General features: G+C 40.4%; 1 protein-coding gene across 1 annotated transcript; it reads right to left on the bottom strand.

Annotated features, from left to right (window-relative positions):
• Nucleotides 1-325: 325 nt before the first annotated feature.
• LOC142149689 (vitelline membrane outer layer protein 1 homolog) lies at nucleotides 326-20,606 on the bottom strand. The gene is made up of 3 exons (XM_075205002.1): nucleotides 20,520-20,606; nucleotides 12,192-12,304; nucleotides 326-649 (listed from the first exon to the last, which is right to left on the bottom strand). The coding sequence occupies exons 1-3, from the start codon at nucleotides 20,538-20,540 to the stop codon at nucleotides 352-354; spliced, it is 432 nt and encodes a 143-aa protein (XP_075061103.1). The 5' UTR covers nucleotides 20,541-20,606; the 3' UTR covers nucleotides 326-351.
• Nucleotides 20,607-21,193: the final 587 nt, after the last annotated feature.

The following is a 21,193-nucleotide window of genomic DNA, read 5'->3' as shown; positions in this document are numbered from 1 at the left end:
TATGCTACAAATGACCAAAGCAAAATAGACAAAACTGGGTGTCCCCTAGTTTCCACTCCACCACCAGTCAATTACAAATGATTTATGGGTTTTATAATTGTTACCAATAATGTGACTTCCTGGCGTTGTCAAATGAGCCGGTGTGATTAGGAAATAATCATGCAAAATCTGAAACTGTGTGAAATGGTTTCCTCGTCTCTAGTGGTTAATTAACCATGTTAGCTACAAATAAGAGTTATTGCAACACATCATGTAAACCCGTGTTTTATTAGATATCACTTTCATTCAGAACCACACATTAATCTTTGTCAAGATAAGTGGATCAAGTGAATATTGAAATATCTCTGATATTTATTCACCGCAGAGAAATTGAGAATCATTGAGACCTGTGTTGTCCTTATCGTCATCTGGCACAAGTCCTTGTACTTTTGTTTTGAGGCCACGGATCCCATGTACGCAGCTCTCACTCCAGGTTCCATAACTTCCCCAGGAGAGGCCTTTTCCTTCCAACACTTTCCCATCAGAGCACATAAACTTGATGTTGTTGACAGCCGTATTATCTCTTCTGGGCTTGGAATCCTCCACGCGCATCATGAATTTAGTTAAGAACCCAAAATCACACCACAGAGTTTCCGTCCAATTCCCCCACCTGTGGAGAATTAGAAAATGAGTTATGGATGTGGCACTTTCTTAAAAAAAAATAAGCATGTCATACTCACATTCATGTTGTATGTGTGTGCGCCCCTACGAGTTTTGATCTGAATCCAATTTATGCAACATCAAGTCTACATCATGTGGTATTGGACACCGGCTTACTATTCTTTGGTACTGCTCAAAAAAAAATTTGCATGCTGATTTTATACCCGAAGCTAAGTAAAAGATTGTAAGCAAGTGAGGGGAACAGGTGCCGTTTCCTGGGGTAGACGGCAATGTATAGCAGCAGATAAGTCACACAAGACAAAGCGTTTGGTGCAAATTGCCTCTGACAGTTTTAGTAAGCAGAGAAATAAAAGAAAACTTCTTGCTATCCGACTGTAACTAAACATTTGTCACTCCTGACTAATAAACTAAAAAAAAAACATAAGCCGTATCAGCACATTTCATTTACAGGCAAATATCAGAGACTATGCAGCCTCAGTCCACAGGCAGTGGGGGACTAACTGAGCTGAGCCGCAGCCTTTTACCAGCACCATTCAGGTGAGACTCCTGACAGCCAAGAGATTTTTAAGTAACCTGGAAGACCCTGGTAACAGGCCTAATGGATGGAGCCCACCCTCTCTCTCCATCCATAAACCCCAGGACCCTTTTCAGACTTTTCTATAAAGCCTACAGCTCTTCAGCAGCTCACAGCTACTACAGACACACATTCGCCTGGGGTTTTTAAAAGCAGTAGTTTAGGAACCTGGGTAAAATATACCTGTTTTTATATACTACACCAGTGACTTTGTCACAATATGTAATATCTAATATGGTGGTGTTGTATGGTCTAATTCATTTTTATAATTAGCTGTGTTGAGATTTTCATTACATGTTTACTATTTTATCCTGTAATACCATCTATTGTTTTGTTGTTTGCCCTCTGTTGGCGCTGTAATAATAATTTTAAAGGGGAGTGGATAAATAGTTGGCATATCCAAAAGTAGAGATGCTCACAGACCACCGTGAAGTGGTTTTGGTTTTGTATCTGGATTAGCTACGTGTTTTGGTTTTGGCAAAACCACCCTCGTGTGGTTTTGGTTTTGGTTTTGATTTTTGATCTGTAGAAAATTGCTAAATTATGCTAAAATCACATAAATTTGCTCTTTTTTTGATCCTACATTATTATTATCCCCAATTACACTAAATGCAAGTCATTTGCAATCAATTTTTACCACCTCACAGGTCATATTATTATTTTCATACACTTTCGGACAAATACTGCAGTGACCTGGCTGGATGGTAAGCGACAGAGCAATGACACATAGCAGTTCCTAGCACATCTAGGATAAATTGGCACACAGCAGTGGCAGAAAATAAAAGTGATGCAAGATGGAATTGTCCATGGGCCCTCCCACCCTTATGTTGGATCTTAAAAAGGACATGTACACTTTAACAAACCAAGCACTTCAGCCACAAAAGTGCCACTCCTTGTGGCTGAAGTGCTTGGTTTGTATGGGCCCCCACAAAACAAGGTAACCATGGCCTTAAGCCACCTAAGGTAACAGTGCTGTTAATTAACTCTACTGTGGCAAAATGTTGTTGTCATTATCCTCAGCCTCATCCTCACCCTCATGAAGTGTGTACATCATCCTCACACATTATTAATTCATCACCGCTGGAATCCACCGTTACAGAAGTCTCAGTATTTTGATGTAATTGGCGGAAAAAGGCCTTCTTCGTGGAACTTGAAGTTCATTTTTATGAACAACATCTTTTCCACATTTTGAGGAAGTAGCCTCCTACGCCGATCGCTGACAAGGTTCCTGGCTGTGCTGAAAACTATTTCCGAGTACACACTGGAGGGTGGGCTGCTTAGGCAGTGCAAAGCGAGTTGGTACATGGGTCACCAAATTCCCTTTTTTTCCTCCTAGTATGTAAAGGGACTGTCTGATGTGTCTATTTCTATGCTGTTGTAAAAATAAGTCCAACATACTTAGCGAAATGGCTTTGTTGAATCTTCTCCTTCAGTTTCTCACTGCTTTTCCAAAAGTCTAATTAAGGGAATCACTTGACTCAAGCTCGCAGTGTCTGAACTCACTTCACAGGTGACGACTTTGAATGGTTTCAGCACCTTGCACAACACAGAAAGTATTCTCCACTGCGCTTGAGTAAAATACATCCCCACTCCTTTCCCAATGTTATGGCTTGTGGAGTAAGCGTGGATGGCTTTTCGCTGTTCCTCCATCAGCAGAAACATATACAGGGTGGAATTCCACCTTGTCACTACCTCTTGCTTCAGTTGGTGGCAGGGCAAATTAAATTGCTCTTGTAGCTGCTGCAATCTCCTACATGCTGTTGCCGAATGACGTAAATGTCCAGATATTTTACGTCACACAGACAGCATCTCCTGCACGTCCCTGTCATTTTTTAATAAGCTCTGCACCAACATGTTTATTGTGTGAGCAAAACAGGGAATGTGATGGAATTCACCCAGCTGTAATGCTCTCACAATATTGGTGGCGTTATCAGAAATGACATATCCTGAGGAGAGTCCAAGCGGGATAAGCCATGTTGCAATGACATCCCTTAGTTTTTCTAACAGATTGTCAGCTGAATGCCTCTTAGTGAAGCCGGTGATACACAGAGTAGTCTGCCTCTGACAAATGTGACGTTCTTGGGTACATTCTGCTGCTGTTCCTACTGGTGAAGACGAATCACCAGCCCAGTGGGCTGTCACAGTCATATAATCTTTCCATTGCCCAGTTCCACTTGTCCACATATCTGAGGTTAAGTGTCCAGTGGGTAGAATGGCATTTTGCAGCCCAATAATAACATTTTTACGAACCTTCTGGTAGAGGTGAGGAATAGCTTTTCTACTGAAATGGTGTCATGATGGAATTTGGTAACGGGGACACAAGACCCCAAGGAACTGTCTAAAACCAGCTGCCTTAATAGTGGATATTGGACACAGATCTAATACTAGCATAGTCGCCATGGCGTCTGTGATCTGCCTTGCGACTGGGTGACAGCTTTCATACTTGCTTCCTCTTGCAAAAGACTGTTTAACAGTCAATTGTTGTAAACTACTAGTAGTATTATTCTTGGTCTGCTTCTGGGATGAAGCTTCACCCCCAGCAGCAGCAATAGCAGCGGCAGTGGGACTGACGCGCAAGAATTCTTCTGAGGAATCCAGGACAGTGGAGGAGTCATCTAGCCTTAGCAACTTGGGATGTACACACTGTCAATCTGTGATTTTTCATGCTGATAGCATTACAGTATTGGAAAGAACCAGAAAGACGTTATGTGAGGAAAATTGCACCTCAGAGAAAGCAAGTAATGAACCACAGTTAAGATGAAAGTATTTCGGCTAGATATTGCTGAATTGAGCGAGGAGAGTATTGCTAAAGTGCCTGATATTACTCCGCTGCAAACAACAGCTAATTTGAGTGATGTCATATTGCGCAAACTAAACTTTACTGCTGGATTTACAGTTAAACTAACAAGAAGCTGGTGGGACTCTATAATTAGTGGAGGGCCCTCCATTGTTTAATCTTAAATAACCTAGGGCCTGATTCATTAAGGATCTTAACTTGAGAAACTTCTTATTTAAGACTCCTGGAAAAAAACATGTTACAATGCAAGGGGTGAAAATTATGTTTTGCACATAAGTTAAATACTGACTGTTTTTTCATGTAACACACAAATATCAACTTTAAATTTCAGTGTACAAATCAGCTATCAAGTATTTGTGTGCTACATGAAAAAACAATTTGTATTTAACTTATGTGCAGAACAGAATACTAATTTGCACCCCTTGCATTGTAACATGGTTTTGTCCAGGAGACTTAAATAAGAAGTTTCTTAAGTTAAGATCCTTAATGAATCAGGCCCCTAATGTTCATATGTTGAAATGTTTATGCATCTATCTGATGTTGAAATGTTTATGCATCTATCTGATGTTGAAATGTTTATGCATCTATCTGATGTTGAAATGTTTATGCATCTATCTGATGTTGAAATGTTTATGCATCTATCTGATGTTGAAATGTAAGTAGGAGAACTTTAGATTAGCAAAAATATGTGTATTGATGCCACTGTTATAGATTACTGCATTGAAGTTTAAATTGTGAGGTGTTTATAGTGAAACATATTTACGCTAGTCTGCTAGTTAGAGTAACTCTTAGAAATTGGTTATAGTAGATATTCTTAATATAGCTTTTAATTTTGTAATAAAGGTCAAACTTGACACAAAACCCAGTCTTGAAGGTCAATAATTGTGCAAGCGTGGCTTTCAAAATTCACCATGAAGTATTGCCATTGCTTTTATTGGCTGTCTGCTTTATTGAAGTAGGGGGCCAGGAGTTCCTTGGTCTCCCTCTGGTGTCACTGACAAAGGACATTACCCGATGAAGAGCCTACTAAGTTTGACCAAGGTGTAGGCACTGCGCTAATAGATATTCAAGGTGAGAGGATATTCTACGCTGCCAGGCACACACATTTAAAAATAAAACCACCCACTTGCTTGGGGAGGGTGAGAAAGGGGGGGTTACATTGTAGGCACTGCAGAGATTCAAAGTGACAAGCTCAGATTTTCTTAAGAAAAGCCAGCGCCATGGCAAAGTTGTTGCAAGAAAAGGTACACAAGGGGTGTGAACAGCTAATGAAGAACGTAGATAAATGTTTTGCACTTTGTGGCAAATTTTTAGCCATTTCAGATGAAGAAGTAGTTCAAGTGGTCGCTGAGCGAATATGGTTGCCGAGACCTAATGTTCTAGACCGGCGAGGAGATGACAAGAGTGAGGGGCACATTTAACAAATGACGGTATTGCACTATCGTGCACTTACCGTGAAAATAGGTGAAGGAAGTCTGCAATTGATATTTATGACAGCTCCGTTCGACTGTTCAATCTTCCAAACCACTAATTTTCGCTGCAGTTCGTTTTTTCTAACAGTCACCATTCAACAGAATGGTGACTGCTCCTGGCCGCAATCTAACAAGTCCCGAAAAAACATTTTTTTCGGGAACTTGTCATGTTAATGTACGCCAGCTGCAGCTGGCGTACATGAGGAAATCTAATGCTGTCAGCTCTGCTCCGGAGAGCAGAGCTGGACAGCGCATGTGTGGAGGGATCACATGATCCCTCCCTGTCACTCACAGCTCTCTCTCTGCAACGATAGTTGCAGAGACAGAGAGGGGATCTGTGTACTGGACATGCGCACTTGAAGAGTGAGGAGAAGACCCGGAGACAGCGCTTCCGAAGAGGGGGGTAAGTATGTTTTTTTTTATCACTGAAACAGCAGTTTTTCGGAACTGCTGTTTCTCTGCACGGCTGTACATAAATGTGAGAAGTAGTTCAATCCTTATCATTGCGATAAGGATTGAAAACTACTTTTCACTTTATGTGAATAATGATAAATGTGCCCCTAAATCTTATGCTGTGCTACTAGAGAGTCGCAGTGTTCTGAAGCCTCCAAGAAACAGAGAATAACGGAGAGTTTGAAAGGTCCCGCAATAGAGATTGTGCAGACTGCTCACCGAAGTGACCCATTGGCAATGAACCTAGATTATGCATTGCGTTATAAAGGGAGTTTAGAATGTTTGAAGATGCCACTCATCTATTATACCGACTGAGGAATACGTGTCAGGAGCCAGGGGAGAAGTTGTCAAAGTACATATACCGACCAGACAAGCTTATATACTGTATCGTGGAAAAAGGAGGGTTGACTTTGGCGGAAGTTGACAAGAGTGCTTGAAGCAGCTGTTGAGAGGGGCACTGTCTTTGGATTCTATCGCTTTGAAGTTAAGGGGAAGTCCCACTGGAAAGATTGCCCCCACGTTTAATCAATTGATGCAGGAGGTTAAGGAAAAAAAGGCATTGATAGAAGCTAGAGATAGAGTGACCAAGAAAGTGAAAGCTGTCAGCTTAAAGCCCGAACCAAGTGCAAGAGAAGAAGAGTTGATCAAACTCCTTTATACACAGAAGGAACAAATAGATCCATTAATAGCTATGCAGCTTGCTAGGGAAAATTCTAAGCCTTTAAACAGTTCAATTTCCTGGTGCTAGTGAGAGAGTCTCACAGGTGTTATGAATGTGATCATGAAGGACACATAGCCAGAAGGTGCCCAACTCGTTGGAATCCTCGCAAGTCCCCCGGAAGGGTACAATTTACTGAAAAGCAATCGGGAAACAAGGAAGGGGGACCAGAAAGCCCCAAACTGGGTCCCTGAAAATAGCCAGTGTAAACACTGTCGAAAACCCACATTGCACCTGGAGACGAATTCCACCTGGACTGATAGGTCAAGCACCCTATGTATCTGCTTTAGTCAATGGGAAGAAATGTCTTGTTCTACTGGACAGTGGTTCACAGGTGTCTATCATATTTGAGAGGTGGTATCGGGAAAATGTATCTGACATGGAGATATGACCGCTATCCAGACTGACCATCTGGGGTTTCAGTGAGCAGAATTATCCGTGCCTAGGATATAACATGGTTGGTTTGACGTTCCTAAAGAGAAGTCACTGGTGTAGAGAAAGAAGTGCCAGTAGTCGCTTTAGTGTGTCCTGATTCGGAGAAAGAAGAGAGGACGTACAACTAATCGTAGGGACTAATGCCCAATTATTTAGCACCAAGTGGTTCCGGGAGGCAGGTGGAGGAGAGTATCAAAACACGATGACCATTCATCTGGTTTGTTTGGCCGCCTATAAACCGAAAGAGGTTGAGGAAGCTAGTAAAGTACGAGTGTTTTCAATTGTGGTTTGAGTGATCGGATGATAATCATACTGAGTTGGAGAACCTAATCAAGTAAATGTTGAAACAAAAGGATGTCTTCTCAGTCGGAGAATGGGACTTAGGATTGGCCAAAAGCATTCACCATAAAATCCGATTGATGAGAAGCCTTTCAGAGAGAGGTCGAGACGACTGGCTCCAGCAGATCTTTATGATGTAAGGAATGATTGGAAAGGCCTTTGATTTTAGATGTTTTTATTTAGACGCGCTCATTAAACATTTGGCTTGAGCCCAGAGTACATTAGGGTGACACTGACAAGGCAAGCAAACAATCGCCTTAAATAACATAAGATTCCAGGAATTACAGAGTTATAGAAGTACCAGGAGTATATGAGATCAGGAGTACCGAGATATCAAAAGTACAGTGGCGCTAAAAAGTTTCTGAACCCCTTAGAATTTTCTGAATGTCTGCATAGATGTGACCTTAGATGTGTTCCGATCTTCATCCAAGTCATAAGAATAAAGAGAACCTAATAAAATGAGTAAACACACAAAATTATATATTGTTAATTCGCTTATTGATCAAAATGATCCAACATTAAAAGTAATTGTTGGAAAAAGTATGTGTTCTGGGCTTTGTCAAGATTCAAAACCCAAAACGTTTTCTCCTTTAGACATTTTTTTGGTACACAGATTTGTGTGTTTAGGGTCATTGTCTTGCTGTAAAACCCACAATCTGCGGTGCTTCAATTCATTCTCCTGTGGAATTTGCTGGTACAATCCAGGATTCATAGTTCCAGCTATGAACATGCAGCTTGAGCTATCTTGCCATTCAGAACATAAGAGCAGGCATCATTGAATTATAAATCATGGGCGCAATCAGTATTTATTGATTAAGGGGCAAAATTCATTTATAATTAACTTATGGGGCAAATTTTATTTTTCATTATATTAAGGGGCAATATTATTGTGTTATTATATTATGGGTACATTATGTAGTGCCACATATATGCATCATACCTAATTATAAATATTATTGCCAAGTTGATATAATTATATATTCACATTGCCCATAATATAATACAATAATATTGTCCCGTTAATATAATTAAAATTAGTCACTTAATTATAAATTAATTTTTCCCTTTAATCAATAAATAATGATTGCTCCCATAATTTATATGCCAATGGTGTCTCCTCTAATGTTCTGAATGGCAAGGCTGGAGCTCAAACAGTATGCAGTTTGAGCAATTCGTCTCTCACAATCAGAGCTGTAACTTGAAATTTTAGCGCATGGGGCGAAAAACAAAAATGCCGCCCACTAGCTCTTAATTTTAACCAAATTAATCTAAAATATTTATAAACTGCGCCCCCCTTCAGTGTTGCGCCCTGGGCGGTCGCCCTTATCGCACAGCTCTCGTTATGGCCCTGCTTACAATCACCTCTTTGTTTTTGCCGATTTTTCTGACTGGTTTCCCGGTGGTTTAACAAATAAAAAACAAAAAGTTGCGCAGAATCTCCTAATATTTATTTGATGGATCAATGAGGATAAATAAAACATATAAAATAAGTGCACAATATATAATACAATAAAAAAGATCAATTGAATAGATGTTCAAGCCACAGTTAAACCACAGGTGTTGATGCAGATAATGTAATATAATTTTATACTCATAAATATCCCTTGAGTCTGAGATGGTAATTAATATATAATATTATCCAGCTGATTGACAAATGTTATAATATCAAAATAAATTTACATATATAACAGGGATATCCCTCCTGAATATTTAAACAGTCATACATGCGTCTTTTAAAAATAAAATCCACAAAGAATATATAGACAGTGGTCTAGTAATGGAGAATCATATATAAATATATATTTGTAGTCCAGAGTAAAGTTAGATATCTTCAAATCCAAATCCTTCAGGGTTATGTATCAAATGTCTTAGTTTGTATATCACAAGTATATTTATAACGTCCGTAATGAATCAAATGCCTGAGGCTAATCACGGACTGGACACAAATAAAACAACTTCTTACTGCCTGGGCGGCTAATAAATAGTTGAATCAAATACCTCCAATGGGTTTGCTTCCAAAAATAATCATATTTAAATTCAGTCCAATGTTTGAGGCTAATATCGGATTCGGCACGTAATAAACAACTTCTTACCGTCTAAGCGGCTATATAATTATTGAAACACGTACCTCCGATCAATCTGCCTTCAAAGTAGGTGAAGATAGTCTCTTATCCGGAAAGAAAATAGAAAGGTATATCTTCTTACCGTATGAACGGTTATTGAAAGCGTGTTACATCCAGTCTTCGGTGCGCACCAATTCAGACGGCCGGATAGAAAACAGTAATCCTGAATGAAAGTTCCATTTGGGTAATAAGGTGATACTTTATAACAATTTAATCTGAATGATAGGCAGCAGACAAAGCGACGCGTTTCGTCTGTGAAACAGACTTTCTCAAGCAGTGTCCCGGTGGTTTGTCAAACAGCAGCTTAGTAAATCTGGCTGTTTGCATTTTGATGATGTTAAAAATCGGAATGGTGATTTGTAAAGTGGTGCTTTGTGGTTTTCACCTGTTTTACTGGAAGTTTGAAGAAAAAAAACAAAGTAGACTACCATCATCATCATCATTTATTTATATAGCGACACTAATTCCGCAGCGCTGTACAGAGAACTCATTCACATCCGTCCCTACCTCATTGGAGCTTGCAGTCTAAATTCCTTAACATAGACACACTCACACACAGACACATACAGACAGAGAGGGAGACAGACTAGGGTCAATTTTGATAGCAGCCAATTAACCTACCAGTATGTTTTTGGAGTGTGGGAGGAAACCGGAGCACCCGGAGGAAACCCACACAAACACGGGGAGAACATACAAACTCCACACAGATAAGGCCATGGTCGGGAATCAAACTCATGACCCCAGTGCTGTGAGGCAGAAATGCTAACCACTAGGCCACTGTGCTGCCCAACCAGTGGTTTAAGCAATCCTCTCTTTAATAAATCCAGCCCCAAGCGTCCATAATTATGTTGAGTGCAAGTTGAAGAACTTTACAGCAGTATACAGTCCACAGAAAGCAACGATCCCTAACATATTATATCATACTTGAAAATCAAAATACAGAGACCAGACATCTACTGATCTAACAAATAATATACAGACAACTTGGAAATACCGATCAAATTATTTATGAGTAAGTTAGTGAGAGTCATAGTAATTTCCAACATGAAGTAGGCTTGGGTTTAAGTAAACAGGGCTAGGGAAGCAGGCCAAGTGGTACAGAGGATGATGGACTAGTGGAAGGAGAACACAAGGAAAAAAAGAGCTTCCATCTTAGGGAAAAGACAAATAGGATGGCACCGCGTGAGGGAATGGAGGTGAAAGCCGAGACAAAGGTGTTAGAAGTGGGGTTGATTGGCTTGAATAAAAAAATGAGTTTTATGGGCACATTTGAAGCCTTGGAGATTAGAGGCTAACCTGATGGCATGGGAGATTGTTCCAGAGATGGGGAAAAGCCTGGCAAGTCCTGGAGGTAGAAGTAGGAAGAGGTAATCAGTGTGCTAGAGAAGTGGGGATCAGTGGCAGAGCAGAGGGAGCGGTAAGGAGCCTGGGTAGAGTTGAGGTTGAGGTACGGGCAGATTCAGAGCTTTTGTAGTTGAGGGTGAGGTGTTTAAATTTAATTCTGCAGGTCATGAAGAGATAATATAATGTCTGGCAGAGAGGGACAGCAGAGACAGAGTGGCAGGATAAAAAAATAAGGTGGGCAGCAGCAAGGCGGGAGTTGGCTAGGCCAAAGAGAAGTAGGTTACACTTATCAAGGTGAGAGATTACAAGGGATTTAATAAGAATTTTGGTGGCTTCCATCGTTTTGTGAGTGTTACTATGTGGCAAATACCATGCTATCGCATTTCTCTTAAGTCTGTCTAGTATTATTTTTGTGCATACAAAGTTTTCCATACAATTTATTATATTTTTGCATTAGAATTTTCTCTTTTCTTCTTTCATATGTCTGATATATGTACCAAGATAGCAACTATATTTGGTTTTTTTCTGAATTATGATATATATAATATTAATATTATATTATTATATTAGAGAAGCTACAAAAATCATCATAGATTGTACTTTTCTGGCCTTGTCTATTTTCCTAAATAGTGATCACAAAATAAAAATATCTGTTTTCCGATATCCTACAGATAGAAGTATTTACTTTCTTACCAGACATTTAGGGAAGGTGGCGGGTAGACAAGTGGAGAAGGTGAGAAAACAGAAGGGGCCACCGTGAACTCTTTAATATATATATATATATATATATATATATATATATATATATATATATATATATAAATAAAAGTTTAAAACACATCAAATACAAATCCATTCATATACAGACATGAAATACCAGATAATTCAAACTTAACTCATACTTACCGATTATTTAAACCTTCCATGCATAGGACAGGTGACCGAATCATCGTGGCCCCTCCAACCTCTGCTTCACACCCAGGCCACCAAAGTGATATCATGTGAATCACGTGATCTAGCATCAGTGGCCAGGGAGTGATGACGCAAATTGCATGGCCGTATAATTCCACCGTTAGGCAATATCACATTCACCTTATAACACAACAGTGGACAGACAGTAATAAGACGAACTGCATGATTGTGTCCTTGTCCTTGCCAACTCCTGCCACTGTCCTAGAAAACTATAGACCCCCTCAGAGTCCAGGGGGACTCCTACAAATCCAGAAGAGTTGGCGGCATGTATGATATAACTAGGCAGATGAACAGAATGACTCACGGTGCAAATGATGAAGTGATGACCTCCTCATCATGCGGGGGGTTACATTTCGCACAATGCAGTCGGATTCCATTCACGGCCGTGTCATCTCCAATTATTAGCTGTTGTTGCACCTAAAATAACAGGTGAACACAGATCACTCTTCTCCTAGATAAATGTGCATTGTTATCAAAGTTACTTTTGTCTCCATAAGATGCTGTGAGGATACTGGACTTATATGTACCTCTTTTTCACACTCATCTCTAGCTGGTCGTCATGAAGGCAAGGATATCTCTATGAGTTTGTAATACAAATAATACAATTAAAGCAAGCCAGGGGGATTCACCTCACAAATAACCTACTAATCAAGACTTCATTAAAGGTGCTATATTCACCATTTCCTTTGGAGTGATTGTTACCAATTAGCATTTAGGATCTGAGGGAAGCACTATTCACAGGGAGCAAAGAGTATTATAAAATTGATATTCAAACTCTATATATACTCTATATATCATAAAAGAATAATAGAGATACAGCAATTTGTAATTTAACAATGAACTGTAACATTGGAACATTTCCACACTTTAACACAGAAACACATGACCTCCTTGGAATGTGGTGGTCAAGATAACTCCATCCCCCACCTAACTGAGAGAAGAAGCTGATGTTCCTGTGTGAAGCCTCTTTCCAAAATACCAGTACCTAAACTATAGTTTCTGCATTTACAATAATATACCCGACACATGTATCAATAAGAAGGATACATTTGTAGCTGTGAAACGCACCTGGCAACTTATAAGAACAATGTAATTCTAGCATAAAGCACACAAAGGCAATATTATTATTATATTTTGTTTATAAGGTGCCACAAGACTTATGGAACTCTGTACATAGGGGATTAGAGCAGGTAACAAAAATGACATAAGTACATACAGATAGGAATAATGGGTACATATAAACAGAATAATAATTGCATGGATGCAATTAGTAGCATGGCATGCAAAAAAATCACCATAAACACATATCAGTATGTCAGAGAGTGGTGAGACATAGAGTACAGACATGACACGTAGTACATGCATGAAACATTGGGTAGAAGACCCTGCCTTTGAGAACTTACATTTTAAAGGGAGGGGACAATGAGAGTCAAAATGAGAGACAAAATAAACAAGTGGGAACAATAGGTATTATGACGTTCACTAAGGTGCAGAGGTCTGCAAGGGACCAAGGCCATGATGTAGAGAGGCCGAGAAGGGGACATGATGGTGCACGGATCTAGGTGATACGGAGTCTTATTTGGTCAATGACCATGATGGTGTATGGACCTAGGTAGTGTAGAAGCCCTGGTGATGGCAGGTATGACAGTGGCAATGTAATCAGTAATCAGCAATGCAATAAGTGGTAAAACAACAGTAAACTTACACTATGGCAAAGTAAGGTTATAGTAGAGCAGTATAATGGTAAAGGCAATGCACTACAACAATGGCAGAGTTAACAGCAGTAAATACAAAGGCAATGGGACAATAGCGTGGGAGGGGGAATTAGTAGCAGGAGAGCAGCGAAGAGACAGGGTCAGGGGTGATGTAGTGAGAAAGTAGATGTGCGACAGTTTGTGGAAAGCAGAAGTAACTAACCTTCCACATCAAAATATATTTATATAGAGCCAGCAAATTCAGTAGCACTTTACAATTAGGAACAAACACAGTAATAAAACTATGCTGGGTAATACAGATAGACAGAGAGGTAAGAAAGCTCTGCCTGCAAGCTTGCAATCTATAGGGTAGGACAGTGTAGGAGTCTTATGGGTAGATTTATAAATCCTTCTAAAAAAGAAAAAGTGGAGGTGTTGCCCATAGCAACCATTCAGATTCTAGCTACCATTTGTCTAGTACATTCTACAATACGATAGCTAGAATCTGATTGGTTGCTATGGGCAACACCTCCACTTTTCTTTTTTAGAAGGTTTAATAAATCTGCCCCTTAGAGAGATCGGGAGTTGAGCAGCTGGATGGTGAGAGGGAAGTAGGTATATAAAGTGACATTGAGATAAGAAGATCAAAAAACAAAAAAAATCTATTGGTCTTAGTCTAGGTGAGAGACAGGTCAGAATGGTGTCATAAACAGTGCTGTAGTGACCAGCAGCCTAACACAGCTTATAACAATAGATAACACCATACTTGCCAACTCTCCCGGAATGTCCGGGAGACTCCCGCATTTTGCGAGAGTCTCACCAACTCCCGGGCGAGTGTGGCAATCTCCCGGATCTGCCCACTTCCTAGTGAAGTTATTAGATCCAAAATGCCGCGATTCACCAGGAATCGCAGGGTTTGGCCCCGCCCCCTGCTGTAAAATGATGTTTTTGTCATTACGGTGTCAAAATTAAGTGATTTTGGAGCCCCGCCCCCTATCACGCCCACCACCCCCGGCAGGCTCCCGGAAAACTAATTGAAAAAGTTGGTAAGTATGGATAACACATTTCTCTTACATTCTTTTAATAAACATAATTTGTACAGACATGAAGCACAAGTTACACTGAGATGAGGTGATAGCGCTACCTTTGTAACATAAGCTATGTAGCAGCGGCTGGTGACAGGGATGTCAAGTGGACTTAACCTTTTATTATAACATTTCTGCCTGGCACCCTCTTCTCCAAACACATGATACTGCTACTCAGTCACTCACTTTGCCCCATAAATTATAAATAACTGTTTTTAAGCCATTGGGGCTCATTTTCTAACATTGCACCTAGGTGCAAAAGTTGCACCACACCATAGAAACCTGTTTTAGTAGGTTTTAGTATTACTCAAACTCAGGTTCGGCTGTACAATCATGAAATGTTCAAACAGAGAAGGAATAATGACAATCACAGCAGATAGATCACAGGTTATCATACAGGTACAAACGTCTAGAACCAGTGCAGGAAATCACAGATTACAGTCTAACAGAGATGCACCCAGACATGGAAAATGATCTAATGGGATGGTACCAGGGAACTTGACTGTAATGTTCTCTGGATAGATTTCAAATGACTTCTGTTCCGGCTGGTCTGTTATACTGACAACTAGACCTGTGTATGTGATTATCATATGAGTAGATCTCCACCAGAGCGGTAATGATGATTGATATATTTTGTCCAATAATTTTGGAACTATGCATCATCTTCGGGACAGTAGGTGGCAGTATTACTCTATCGAAGCATACAATATGGGATTATTACACATAATAATATATGTCAGCAGCACCAGGTAGTAAATGTTGTAAAAACAAAATTAAATGTTTGTCTAATGTAAGCCACAGCCTGTCCAGACTGACAGTCTGACTGTGCTTTGTACTGGTATACAAGGAGGGAGAGTAAGAGGGAGAGTAAGAGGGAGAGAGTGATGAATAGTGTAACTGGAAGCTTGGACTTGGGCTTTCAGTTCCATTAGTAATAAAAAAAAATATTAAATATTATAAAATATATATATAGAAAAAGTGAAAAACAAATACTTGGCCCGATCCGGAACAAAAAATGCTTTATTTAAATAAAGCATTTTTTCATTTGTTAGTACTTACTATACTTCAGCAAAAATTTGTACATACCCTTGCGTGTCTCAATTGTAAAGTGCTACGTAATTTGCTGGCGCTATATAAAGAAATGTTGATGATGATGATGATGTCTAGGCAGAAAACTTCGAAAATCCACCCGTGATTCTTCTCAATCTCACGGGTGGATTTTTTTAGTTTTCTGCCTAGACATCACTTATTAAGGACAATTCTATATTATACTGAGGTGGTGGATTTGGGTTTTTTGCCCTTGTGGTTACATATTACGCTATGTTTTCCATTTTATGCCTTTGTATGTATATATGAATCCTATCTGAAGGTGAAATCGAGTTTTATGCAGAAGAGAGAACCTCTCTATGGACAAAGGGTCCATGTAGTGACCACTTATTGTACAGAAACGGAAGCCCAAGTGTATGTACTAATTTTTGTTGAAATATTTATCATTTGGGATTTTAGTGGAGATTCTCGAGTACACACACAGCTGCATGACCTAGTGAAGCGCCTGATAAAACCAATAATTACATTTATTTTACTTACTATACTTGCTATCTCTATCCTGAGATGAAGATAACAATAAGGGTCAATGGCGGGACTACTGTCCATGGTGAATAGGGTTCCTTAGGGAAGCTTTCACCTGGGAAAGTTTTCTATGGTGGGATCTACCGTTGGCTGTAGCTATCGGCATCCCTTTGACATATATTGTCAAGCACTAAATCCAGCTAAAACACCCGCTTTCACCAGAGAAAGGACTTTTCTTCCTATAGTAATAGTGGTCTATATATTGCATATACACTGCCCTTGTACAATGAAGCAAAGAAAAATATGATCAGTAAAAATAAAAACCAAGGTCAACCAATAGGAAAAGATATAGGGCTAGATTTACTAAGCTGCGGGTTTGAAAAAGTGGGGATGTTGCCTATAGCAACCAATCAGATTCTAGCTGTCATTTTGTAGAAGGTACTAAATAAATGAAAGCTATAATCTGATTGGTTGCTATAGGCAACATCCCCACTTTATCAAACCCGCAGCTTAGTAAATCTAGCCCATAGTGTAACGTTTACAAATATTCATGTAAAAGTTCTTGTACCATAACAATATTTAAGACATTTGGTACTGTAGTTTTAGCTCATAAATCCAATGGTTGGGTTTCCAGGTCAGCTGTTCATAACTGGGCACAAAAACAGCCTCCGGACTACAACAAGTTCAAGTGCAAACTTTCATAGCGCCCACTGTACGTTTGTGGCTAAAATCCATTTGCCGTTATGTCTTTTATGCATTATATACGAATATACTTCATGTCTTCTTTAATAACTCACCTTCAAACTGAAGCCTCTGGCGACAGAGCCAGCACCACACTTTTCCCAATTCCCCCATTTCCCCCACTGGGCACTATTAGTGACAGAAATAACATTAGCAGAAATTGGAGAGATCTGCAAGACAAGCAGCAGCGATAGTGCAGCGGTCAACATCTTGTCTTCTGGATGATGGCTAAACAAAACACCGTGTTCACAAATCCCCCATATTTATACAAACTTATATGCCAAAAAAAATTCCATTCCAGGTGATGGGTAATAATTAGCTTATTCTATGCTGTTTTATTTATCAAAATAAACATCATTATCACTGTACTCCTGGGTCAGATTAACCCACAAATTTTAAACTTGGCACCTCTGCAGCACTAAAGGGTCACTGATTTTCCGAGTGCAGCAATAACATTATTCCTGGCTGCATGCTGAGTTCTATTCTAGTGAACATGGGAGCAGATACATTAGTTGAGACAAACTGCATATTTTTACATGATAGCTCAGCTCACCTATAACTGCACTGCACTTAGAATAGTATTTCTATTGAGTGACAGGGCTGTTATTTGTGTCATTTGTCTCAAATTAATTGTGCACCTCTGTACATTTTCAAATTCCCTTTTAATATATTAGCTGAAATTTCCAAAACCATGAGCAGAAGTCCAAGGGGTGCATATTCGGGTACCCTCCCCCTCCTGAAGACCCCATTCCCCTATCAGCCCCTGCTCTGCTCTCAAAAGAGAAGAGGTTAGGCCTCTTCTAAGCAGGTGAATACACAGTGGGATCAGGCAAAGGAGGTGGCCCTTGGTCTGTTGTTTATAAATAAGAGTGGGGGGCCCAGCAGGCTAGAATGGAATCATTGTTCCCTTTCCCAAGTGGTGCTTTGGGACCTGGAGACACACTGTTCTGTCCCTGTGTACTACAAAGAATGTAGAAGTTCGAAACCTTAATATATGATGATGTTTTTTCACGAGAAGACAGGAGAAAAGCTGATATTTATTTTGATATTAACTGAGAAACAGTGTTGGACTGAGTCATGAAGGGCCCATCAGGGAAATGCTATGGTAGGGCCCAACAAAATAGTATATAAGCCACCATGAAGGGTCGTGGTCAGCCTCAAGAGGTTGTCACAGAGTATCTTGGACTAAAGATCACCTGCAAGTATTAGCGCTGCTACACAAGGAGGCGCAGAGCCTAACACACCACTGGTCACCAGGAACCCCCGCAAGGGAGTTTGGGTTTCACGGCAAGAGGTGTGCAGGTCACGGCCATCCCAGGAAGCTACCAGTGAGGTGGGTGGTGAACAATCGTGGTCGTACAGGCAGGAGTCATAGCCATGCGGACAAGCGAGGAACCAAGCGGAGGGCAAAGCGAAGTCAACAGGCCAGGGGTCAAAACCAGGAAGTACGGAGCAGACCAGAGGGGTATCCAAGACGGGGTCAGGACGAGCCGGACGGTGCACAGGGAGTCAATCAGATAGCAGGGAACACTACTGAGGCGCTGGAGCATAGGAGGCCTAGTTACTCTGGTACCCTAGTGGTGCCAGAGTCTCCTTTATATGCCGGTAAGTGAGAGCTCATTGGTGGACAGTGGGGCAGCGGTCAGCTTCCTGTCGGCTGACCGTCGACATGAAGCCGGGGAGCGTGCCCCGTTGCCGTGGCAACGGGCGCGCATGTGCTGGTGACCGGCCGGAAGGTGCGTCCCATTGCCTAGCAATGGGGCGCCCCGAGAGGAAGGAACAATGTCCGTCTCCGGCGAGTGAGGAGGCGCGGGTACGGCGCCTGACAGATGTGTTGTTGCCAACTACCAGAGAGGAATAGTCAGCCAATAGGAGGTGGAAGGAAAGAATAATCACTGCTCCGGTTACCTCACCATAGGCAGAAAAAGAAAGTTTGCAGACTGTTCTGCTCTCTCCTAGCTGTTTCTGCAGTTTTCACTAACTGCTGCTGGTCAAGTCAACCTCAGTGGCTGCTTAGCTGGATCCTGGCATGTTGGAACCCTGTTTGGAAAAATCATAGGTACATAAAATTTGGAAAGTCTAGCAATGACAGAACCCATCACCTACATTTAATAAATAGGGCCCCTACCTGAAACCAGCTTCAACATTACGTTAATAGCATTCACAATTAATAAATATACTTATTTGCCACCCAATTTGCCCTGACAACATCTGACAGTTACTACAAGGTCTTCTCTCTCTGACATCACCTCTCTGCATCTTCTTGACATCTGACAGTAACCACTAGGTCCTCTATCTTAGACATCATACTCGTGGAGATTGGAACTTAAATTAGGAAGGATCAAACGTCCCATTTTTATCTGATGAACTACTTGGTCTGGGCAGGTAAGAGTTCTGTTTCCTTGCAATCATAATATTAAAGTGGGATTAGGGTGTTGCTATTTTTAAATTTTCTAAAATTAACAGATTCTATGTAGAGCGATTGTTTTATTGTTCAAATTGTACAGGTCCTTCAGGAACAAATATGGAAAATGGAAACACAGGCATGATATATTCTGCTACTACTCCTATAAAAGGGCTTATTATCTTACAATGAAACCAAAATATATAAATTAAGGGTTCCACAGTGCAATTCCCCCATAAGAGTGCCTATTCCCTGCACCTGTAGCATACAGCAGCTTTTCCAGGTAATAGGGCTTCAAAGTGGTCAACCATTCCCCATGGAAAGTTCCCATCCAACCAAATCCCAGCTATCCATCACAGGCTGTGTATTCAAAATAGAGTTTGACAGGACAGTCATAGGAGGTAGAAGTTCCTCTCTGGGTGACATTGTGCCTGACATGGTAGCTTATGGAAGTGCAAGTTGGTATACATCTTAGAAAGCTGTGAGCAGCGTTCAGTGCTTCCTTATTGGCCATCAAATGCCATATTTGTTCAGGCCTGAGATTCCAATAATGGTTCTTAATCCCTATACTGGATCAGGAAATGTAATATTAATCAGACATCCCTGATAAGTTTAATTTTCATAAGACCAATTTATTTAGAGTATGTTTAGTTGGGACAGCAGTCCTCATCTCAGTTGCGAAATGGTTGACCAAATAAACCGACAATCATAACAGCAACCGGAAATTGTAGGCTTAACTGAACTGGCTGGATATGTGGGCTTTAGTGGCATACCATGAGTGGCTATTTTGACAAAGTATGATATGTAACTTTTTGAGAGATTGCCAGCTCTTGGCTGTTTTTGGACACGTTGAATGTGAATCCTAACCAGATGCATCTAAATTGATTGATGGTACCGATTCTATGTTACCACGTTATGCAAGGTTGCAAAGGAAGGAATAGCCCCTGGCAGGGATTAGATTATGGACAATGGTCACAAATTGAAACATGATGCCGTCACCATCAACAGTAATAGTAATCACAGGAGGTGCAAATTGCCTGATAGTAACATGCAGCGTGACAAAAAGATGTTTGCACTCTGACACCAAACTAAGTGCTGGCCATTCAGCTGTTGAGCAGTTTATATACCAAAATGGATACCTGAGAGAGATTCATTCCCATTGAAGTGCTGTTGTTGTGTTGTTACATCAGACTTCATGATATTCACATTGTCAGCCAAGTATGTGCCCAAAAACCTGTGGGTTTCAGTTCCAGTGATCAAGATCCTTTGTATCTACTATGTACTGTCCAAGAAACCTAATAACAAACTGTGAAAGCAGATTAATTTATTTAAACTGAGTGTGACACCTATGGGAGCTTTGACAATCTAATTTAATCTGAAACATAATCGGCCTGATTCATTAAGGATCTTAACTTGAGAAACTTCTTATTTCAGTCTCCTGGACAAAACCATGGTATAATGGAAGGGGTGCAAATTAGTATTCTGTTTTGCACATCGGTTAAGTACTGACTTTTTTACTGTAGCACACAAATATCAACTTTAAATTCAGTGTACAAATAAGCTATCAAGTATTTGTGTGCTACATGAAAAAACAGTCAGTATTTAACTTATGTGCATTGTAACATGGTTTTGTCCAGGAGACAGAAATAAGAAGTTTCTCAAGTTAAGATCCTTAATGAATCAGGCCCAATGTCTTCACAGTTGGAGCAACTGATTGGAGAAAAAAGGTAAGACTCTGGCTTCTCAACAGATGATGGTGCAAATGAGGAGTGCACAGGTTAGTCCCCTGTGGGGTCTGTCCCTGATAGAAGTA

Source organism: Mixophyes fleayi, chromosome 4, assembly GCF_038048845.1.
Source record: "Mixophyes fleayi isolate aMixFle1 chromosome 4, aMixFle1.hap1, whole genome shotgun sequence".
Taxonomy (NCBI): Eukaryota; Metazoa; Chordata; class Amphibia; order Anura; family Limnodynastidae; genus Mixophyes; species Mixophyes fleayi.
Note: the sequence above shows the minus strand (reverse complement) of the source record. Positions and strands in the feature narration are given on the sequence as shown.